The 8,422-nt window shown below is 56.0% G+C and overlaps 1 protein-coding gene across 2 annotated transcripts; it reads left to right on the forward strand.

The window, feature by feature from the left end:
* Positions 1 to 178: 178 nt before the first annotated feature.
* Positions 179 to 8,152, forward strand: S1PR2 (sphingosine-1-phosphate receptor 2). Of its 2 annotated transcripts, none has more exons than XM_036241919.1 (2): positions 179 to 281; positions 5,704 to 8,152. In XM_036241919.1, exon 2 carries the CDS (start codon positions 5,746 to 5,748, stop codon positions 6,802 to 6,804), a length of 1,059 nt encoding a protein of 352 aa, XP_036097812.1. In that variant the 5' UTR covers positions 179 to 281; positions 5,704 to 5,745; the 3' UTR covers positions 6,805 to 8,152. The 2 variants fall into 2 exon arrangements, with proteins under 2 accessions (XP_036097812.1, XP_036097813.1); XM_036241920.1 differs by lacking the exon at positions 179 to 281 and adding an exon at positions 518 to 620.
* Positions 8,153 to 8,422: the final 270 nt, after the last annotated feature.

The following is an 8,422-nucleotide window of genomic DNA, read 5'->3' on the forward strand; positions in this document are numbered from 1 at the left end:
ACAAAGGGGTCAGCGCACCACCCCCGCCAGCGCCCGCGCGCGGGGGCCGGCAGACCACATCTGGAATTCATTGCTGCGGCCGCCGAAAGGGGAGGAGATGAGGGCGGGGCGAGTGGGGGGCAGAGGCGGCGCCTCTCCCCGCCCCCCTCCTCGTCTGAATCCCCAGCCCCGGGACGCAGTGGAGCCCGGCGGGCAGCCCCAGCCCCAGCCGCGGCGGTCCCGGGAACGCTGACGCCAAAGCCGCCTCCGGCCAGGGCAGGGACCCGGGCTCGCCTAGCCAGGTGAGCATTCGTGGCGAGGGGGAGGCAGAAAAGGCGGGCCCACCTCTCGGGTTGCGGGATTCGAGCCGGGGGGCACGGCCGAGGGGCCGGCCGGGGGTCAAGGGAGCACCGGGACGCGCACGCGCCGCGGTGCCTCTGCTGCACTGAGAAAATGGTCATCGTGTGCTCTCTCCACGACTCCAGGCGGCCCCCACGGCCTCGACCGCGAACCCCCAGACTGCGCTTACCGCCTTACCCAGCGGCAGGAAGTTGGCGCCGAGAAGGCGGAATCCAAGCCCTTTTGGCTGGAGACTGGGAGGCAGGACAGCGTGCCCCGGGAGTTTGGGGAGTGCGTAGGAGGTGGGTAGGGCGCCCCTCTTGGCTGACTCCCGCTGAGCAAAAGGTGCTGCGCGCTGTGAAGCTTCCAAGCCAAGGGGTAGGGCCCCCGAAGTGGGCAGTCGCCCTTTTCACATCTGGCTCTCTGCCTCAGTTTCCTCGAATAGTCTTCAGTTCTCCTGCAGGGATGTGGCTTTGTTCTGCAAGGAAAGGGAACGTGACTGTGTGGCTCCGGCGCCTCTTCCTTTCCCTGGGGTCCGGGGTTGGGGTGTGGGTGCAGGCGCGCGTGGCACGGGCCCCACTCGGTCCCGGGCCCAGCAGAGCTTCAGAACCTCGCCCCCTCCTCCCGCACGAACTGACTCACCCGGGGATTTCCACCCCCCTCCCCCAACTCTGTTCTAGTCAGATGCTCCAGGCGCTACGCACGGAGCCCACGGTCTCCGTCGTGGCGCGACGCGGATTCAGTATAGGCTGTGCAGCTGAGGCTGGGATCTTCCCCATCACCCCCGAGTCCTCTGGGAATATCGAGACAGGGCACTTGGCGGCATGGAGAGGAGTCCCTCTACCCCACTGGTAGATGTGAAGGTCCCGCGCGTGTAGTTGTTGCAAGAGAGAGGAGGTGCGGCCCCAGCGGTCTGGAGTGTGGATACCGTGCATTCCACCGCCAGATAAGGAGGCCGAGACTGTGGCCCGAGGGAGGGGGCGGGTCCTGTCGCTGTTTTCTAGGCGCCTGGGCTTCTCCTAGCAGGGAGGACTGCCAGTAGATCAGGGGCGTCACCAGCCTCCTTTGCTGTTTGGGGCTGGGCTGAGATTAGGGATCCTCTACCCTCCCTGGCCCATTGGGGCTCGCTCCTTCCTTCCTTCCTTCCTTCCTTCCTTCCTTCCTTCCTTCCTTCCTTCCTTCCTTCCTTCCTTCCTTCCTTCCTTCCCTCCCTCCCTCCCTCCCTCCCACATGTTTTCTGAGCACCTTCTGTATGCTAGGTATCATTCCAAAGGGGCTGCAAATGGACTTGGTCGCTCACAATTACATTCTACTGTGGAAGCCAGAAATACTACACAGTCATACTTTTCAAAATTGCCAAGTGCTTCCCTGACCAGTTTGGCTCAATAGTTAGAGCATCGGCCTACAGACCAGAGAATCTCAGGTTCAATTCCCGGTCAAGGGTATGTACCTCTGTTGCAGGTTCCATCCTGACCTCTGTCGGGGTTATGTGGGAGGCAACCGATTGATTTGTCTCTCTTTCTCTCTGTCCCCCTTCCTCCCTCACACTCTCTCTAAAAAAGCAATGGAAAAATATCCTAATATCCCCAGGTGAGGATTTTTAAAAAATTGCCTAGTGCTGTGAAGATAACAAAGCAAGATGCTGTGACGGAAAGGTGGCCATAATAGACTGGTGGTCAGAGCAAGTGACCTTAAAACTGAAACTTGAGCCCTGGCCGGTTTGGCTCAGTGGTTAGAGCGTCGGCCTGCGGTCCTGAGAGACCCGGGTTCGGTTCCCGCTAAGGGCACGTACCTTGGTTGCAGTTTGTCCCCAGCCCTGGTCGGTTGTGCGGGTGGCAGCCACTCGATGTGTTCCTTTTACATCGATGTTTCTCTCTCTCTCTCTGTTCCTCTCTCTCCCTCCCACTCTACCTGAACAAAGAATGGGAAAATGTCCTCGGGTGAGGATAAAAAAAATAAAAATAAAAACTGAAACTTGAAAGATGAGGAGACACCATTCAAGGATTTTGGGGAAGGGCATGTCAGGTGGAGGGACAGCAGGGGCAAAGGCTCTGAGGTGGAGTTGGCCAGTAGGAGGCCAGTCTGGTTGGAGTGGAATGACCCTGGGGGAGGGTGGGAGGAGGCTAACTGCACAGAGGCCAGGGCATTTGGGGCATTGGGGAGCCAGGGAAGAATTTGGAACTGAGTGACATTGGAGCTCTAAATGAAAAGGCTCCCTCTGGCTGCTGTATGGAGAATGGCGTGTAGGGGGAGACCTGACAGCTGAAGAGAAACCAAAAGAAAGGGTGGGGGCTGCTGTTGGGCAAGAGGCATGGAATCAGTAAGTGAGCAGGGGGGGATTAAACCACAGCCCCTGCCTCAGTGGAACTCGGGGGAGGGGCTCTTGGAAGCCACTGAGCTTCCTCCTGCCTCCCTCCCTCCTAATCTCCCTCTGAGCAATCTTAATCTGTTTCTCTTCCCTTCCCACCAAACCCTGTCACTTATCCCTCTTGCTCCACTTCAGGCTTGGCCATTCCCTGGTTTTTAGCCCAGTGACCTCCTACTGAGCCTCTGGGAGGGAGTCAGGGCTGCCTTGGTGAAGGTGAGCAGGAAACAGGCCCTGTGTGTAGCCAGGCCTGGGAACCCGACACAGGGAGGAAAGGCAGGCAAGGCATGTGTTTGCTAGTCCCAACCTCTGGCTGGCTTCCTCTTTCTGGAAAGCACCAACCTGCCTTGAGCTCCTGCTTTACTTAGCAAAACCCTAGTTAGGAAGATGAAATAGTGTAGGCTCTCCTAGTAGGAGAAGTTTCCCCTCCTGAAGATGCCTATGGCCTCCTGGGGCTACAGAGAGTGAGGGTGCAGTGCTCTGGTCTTATCCCCCAGGGAAGAAGACAGACTTTTTGATGAGTTCCTGGGGTTTGAGGGCTGAACCCATTTCTTATTTCTCCAGGAAGTGACTATAAATCTTTCTCTTGGCCGCCTTACTGGAGAGAGTGGTGGCCTCACTTCAGGGAAGGAGGGGGGCGGCCAGGGTACACGCCCTGGCCTTCTGGCTGCAATAGCAAGGGCGCTTCCCAGGCTAGTGATGGGTCCTTGATTGTCAGTTATAAATCCCAGGAGGGGCCCAGTAGGCCAGGGCAGCGTGGGGGCGTCTGGTCAGGGTGACCTGGCGGTCAGACTGCAGTTCAAACTCTCCTCAGGGACATTCACACAGTTTTAATTCTCCTTGGAAAGAAGTAAGCTCAAGCCTTCTGGAAAGGACCAGATCAGTAGTGGTATCTCCCAACTGGGAGTAGAGTGCTCCCAACTGGGCCAATCAGATGCCAGTAATGGACAGCTCAGGCCAATTAGCGAATAGCTCATGCCTTGGAATTGAAAATAAGCCAGTTAGGGTGCAGGCTGTTTCTGGCCCCACAGACCGAGCATCTGGTAGCGCCAACCCAGCTCCTGGTCTGCTGCAGCGCCAGAGGCACTGTCCTGCACAGGAACAAGGGGCCTCTGTGTGGAGATCTGGGCAGGGCAGCAGCCCCTGGGGATGCACACAAACCCTTCTCTGTTCCCAAACTAGGACGGATGTCCTTTTGCCCAAGGGGAGCAGCTGCTTCTCTGTCAGGTCAAGGTCCAGGGCACTCTGAGGGGGCGACGGGAGGAGATGGCTGAGCGACCCGGAAGTTCCCCATCACTCCCAGGCTCACTAGGAACTGGCCTAACCAGCCTTTTCTGAAAGGTGGCTCCTGATGCACATGTGGTCCTTGCCAGGCCTTGTCAGACATGTTTCCAGGGACCTGGGGAGGGCTCTTCCTGTGTCCCATCCCCCACCCCCATTTAGCAAATGGCTCCCCTCATGAAAGGCAGACACTGCACCAGCTCCTCTGAGATACCTCCCCCTCAAGCTGTGAGGGAGGCCATGATGTCTGCCAGGCATCCTCTCTGTGCCTCTTCCCGCCCCCTCCCCCACGGATTGGTTTTCCTTGAGAAGGGGGTGACTCAGGCTTTCATGGAAACAGATACTATCCCCCCTCTCTGCCAGGCTGCACGCCCCCTCACCTCTCACATGTCTTCAGCACAGCTGCCCCATCCTCCCAGCCAGGACCTCCCAGACTGGTCTCCTGTGTCTCTCCTATCCCATTACCACCTCCCAGCCTTCCTCACAGCGGATGTGACTGGGGAGCAAGGACTCCACCCTGTTTGTTACAGGGGCCTCACATCTGGATTTCATCCTGCCTGGGGGAAGGGGGTGCCAGCACCCTGCCTATCCCTCTGGACCCTCTGTCCAAGGGCAGGGCTAGATGGTGCTGATGAGAACAGGCTGTTGGGAATCTTGCCTGGCTGGCTCAATCAACATCTCCCAAAAGACTGGGTGGAGGGGATCTAGTCCCCAGTAGACTCTAGCAGGAAGAAGGGAGCTAATAATATTTATTTAGTGCTTGCTATGTGCTAAGGGTACCTAGTGCATCATTCAAAAGGATTTTCCTTTTTAATTTTTTTTTCTTTATTGATTTTAGGGAGAGCGAGGAAAGAAGAGGGAGAGAGGGAGACAGAAACATCGATGGGAGAAATATCAATTGGCCGTCTCCTGCACATCCCCCACTGGGGACCTGGCCCACAACCTGGCCATGTGCCCTGACTGGGAATCAAACTGGCGACCTCTTAGTGCATGGGTCGATGCTCAACCACTGAGCCACACTGGCCAGGCGACAGGATTTTTCTATCACCCCTATGAAGTGGGCTTTCTTCTCCCCATTGCACAGTTGAGGACATTGAGGATACTTGTCAATTGACTTGCCCAAGATCCCACATGTCAGAAGAGTGGAGTTGAACCCTAGATTGTCTTCAAGGTCTATGTTTAAGATGATGTGACTTCTGGGATGCTGGAACTTCAGCGCCGCCCTGGTTTCTCCTCAAGACCTTGGGAGCACCTATAGCCTCAAGGTTTACACCTAGCCTGAAATCTAGGGCAGTAGGTGGTAATGAGCAGGGTATGGTGCTATCAGTAGCAAGCATCTCTCTGACCCAGGTTGGCAGGTGGCACAAGGCCCAAGGCTTCAATGTATTTGGGAAAAGAGGCAAGCCAGCCCTCCAGTTCCTGCCCACAGCTCACCCTCTGGGTAGGTGAGCAATGCTTCTGAAGTCCACTTTGTGTGCTTCATGCCATTTGGGGAGTTTCTGAGAGACAGTGTAGCCTAAAGGTTATAGAGGCTTTGGAGCGAGTCTCTTTGGCTCTGCCACTTACTAGCTAGTTGACTTCTCTGAGTTTCCCATCTGTACAGCAGGGATCATGATAATTCTGACTTCATGTGGCCACTCAATGAGGAGTGATGGCCCTGGGACTTGACCCATAGATATTCAAAGTTAGAGCCTAGGCAGCAGCCACAGCACTGACCTGTCTGTCTCTTCTCTCTGCAGCTCTGACAGCTTCATGGCCCCAGCCAGCCACTGAGCCCCACCATGGGCAGCCTGTACTCGGAGTACCTAAGCCCCACCAAGGTCCAGGAGCACTATAATTACACCAAGGAGACACTAGACATACAGGACACACTCTCCCGCCAGGTGGCCTCAGCCCTCATCATCATCCTGTGCTGTGCCATCGTGGTAGAGAACCTGCTGGTGCTCGTCGCAGTTGCTCGAAACAGCAAGTTCCACTCAGCCATGTACCTGTTCCTGGGCAACCTGGCCGCCTCGGACCTGCTGGCAGGCGTGGCCTTTATAGCCAATACCTTGCTTTCAGGCTCTGTCACACTGCAGCTGACACCTGTGCAGTGGTTTGCCCGTGAGGGCTCAGCTTTCATCACCCTCTCCGCCTCTGTCTTCAGCCTCCTGGCCATCGCCATTGAGCGGCACGTGGCCATTGCCAAGGTCAAGCTCTATGGCAGTGACAAGAGCTGCCGCATGTTGCTGCTTATTGGGGCCTCATGGCTCATCTCACTGGCTCTTGGTGGCCTGCCCATCCTTGGCTGGAACTGCCTGGGCCATCTCGAGACCTGTTCCACCGTTCTGCCGCTGTACACCAAGCACTACGTGCTCTGTGTGGTAACCATTTTCTCTGTCATCTTATTGGCCATTGTAGCTCTGTATGTTCGCATCTACTGCGTGGTCCGCTCCAGTCATGCTGATGTGGCTGGCCCACAGACGCTGGCCCTGCTCAAGACAGTCACCATCGTGCTAGGGGTCTTCATTGTTTGCTGGCTGCCTGCCTTTAGCATCCTCCTCCTGGACTATGCCTGTCCTGTGCGCTCCTGCCCTATTCTCTACAAGGCCCACTATTTTTTTGCTTTCGCCACCCTCAACTCACTGCTCAACCCTGTAATCTACACGTGGCGCAGCCGGGACCTGCGGCGGGAGGTACTTCGGCCGCTGCAGTGCTGTCGAGAAGTGGCAGGGGTACAAGGACGGCGGGTTGGCACCCCGCACCACCGCCTCCTGCCCCTCCGAAGCTCTAGCTCACTGGAGAGGGGCACCCACATGCCCACGTCACCCACGATTCTGGAGGGCAACACAGTGGTTTGAGAGACAAGTGTGCTGACAACCAGGCTATGACTGAGGGCTAACAACCAGGCCATGGAAAGGTGCCAGGTGATCTCAGAGAAAGATGTGGTGCTGCCAAGTGAGATGGTCCACTACACAGACCTGGGTGATACTGAAAATATTTTGTACCTGGGATGACCAGCTGAGGCACTGACCTGTTGGAAGAAAGAGCTGCAGCAGAGTCCTGGAGGCCACTGCAGTGACTGGTGTGACCCCTTCAGAACTGGATTGTAGGGAGGTCTGAGGGACCTGGAAATGGCCCAGGTAATAGCAGGCAGGCACTCAAGAGAAACTCAGGGCAGGAGCAATTTACAACCTGGTACAAAGGTTTTCATTTCACATCTGTCTTATGTTCACCCTGTGCCATACTCTCCTCTGTGAATTACCCCCCTTGTCACCTGGCAACCTCAGGCTACTACCCTGGAACCACTGTCCCAAGGGACTGGAGGCCTCTTCCCAGACCATTGGGTCAGCCCCAGCTAACAGTTCCCCGGATGCAAATCCACAGCTTCCCCAAATTTCACCAGCTGGCACTTTGACCACTTCTTCCCTTTTCTCTTACTCCATGAGATGCCAGGAAATCATGGGCTGCATGGGGGGGCCTGAACCCCATTCTTAGAACTCATTGGCCACTTGCACTATTTGGGGCACAGAGAAATCACCAAAGGCTAGAAAAACCTGTTTGGGGAGATGAGGAGGGCTCTGGGTCTCTCAGTGGCACAGCATGGAACTTGAGAAAGTTCTGGGGAAGCTGCCAGCCCAGGACCCTTCTACCCCCGCCAAAATACAACCGCCACCAGGCTACTCCCACCTCCGGCCCCAGCTGAGGTACCAGCTCTCCTAAGGCAGGACAGCCTTGAATCCACCGTGCCTCCTTTCAAGTTGTATTGAACGGAGCAGGGAGTGGGGGTGCCTAGGACATTTGTGGGGACTCTCCCTCAACCTGCCCCAGAAGGACTTTGCCAAATCCTGTGGATAGACAGAAGGGTCATTGCGGTACAAATGTATATTTATGTGTGTCTGTCGTGTGTGTGCATATATGATGTATGTGACTGGATGGATGCTATTCTTCTTATGTCTGTGTTGAAACTGCCAAAGAGGGGTCTAGCCCCACACAGACCCCTTCATAATTGCTGGCTCATTTCCCCACTTGAGAGCTGGGCTACAGCTCACCTTGGGGAAGGAAACCACAAGCCTCAAAATAGTTTCTTGTGAATGCAAAGGCTGGGAGGGTCTTTGGGGGCAAGGAGCCAGTTGGGGGCTTATCTCCCCTCATTCAGCTCCCCAGATGCCACCCAACCCCATGTCTGAGACCAGGCCCAGGCCAATAAACGGTTCAATTTCTCTTTCTGATGCCTGTTGTCTTTTCAAGTTTAAGGTGGTAGTTCCCCCATTAGAACTCTGTGGCTGGGGGTGGATGGGATGGGGGAGGATGGCTGCTGCCCAGGCAACTCACCACCCTTTGTCAACCTTCCCATTCTGCGCCCTCTCCCAGTCCTGCCCAGACCAGAATTGCATTGGCTTTTCAGAAAACGGAGTCAATACTGACATTTGCCCAAGACAGCTGTATGGGACCTTCCTCCTTTCCTTCAAAGAAATA

Source organism: Molossus molossus, unplaced genomic scaffold (assembly GCF_014108415.1).
Source record: "Molossus molossus isolate mMolMol1 unplaced genomic scaffold, mMolMol1.p scaffold_m16_p_4, whole genome shotgun sequence".
Taxonomy (NCBI): Eukaryota; Metazoa; Chordata; class Mammalia; order Chiroptera; family Molossidae; genus Molossus; species Molossus molossus.

Bases quoted from the DNA above. Each gene is read 5' to 3' on its own strand.
- S1PR2 (XM_036241919.1), top strand. From the start codon at position 5,746: ATGGGCAGCCTGTACTCGGAGTACCTAAGCCCCACCAAGGTCCAGGAG.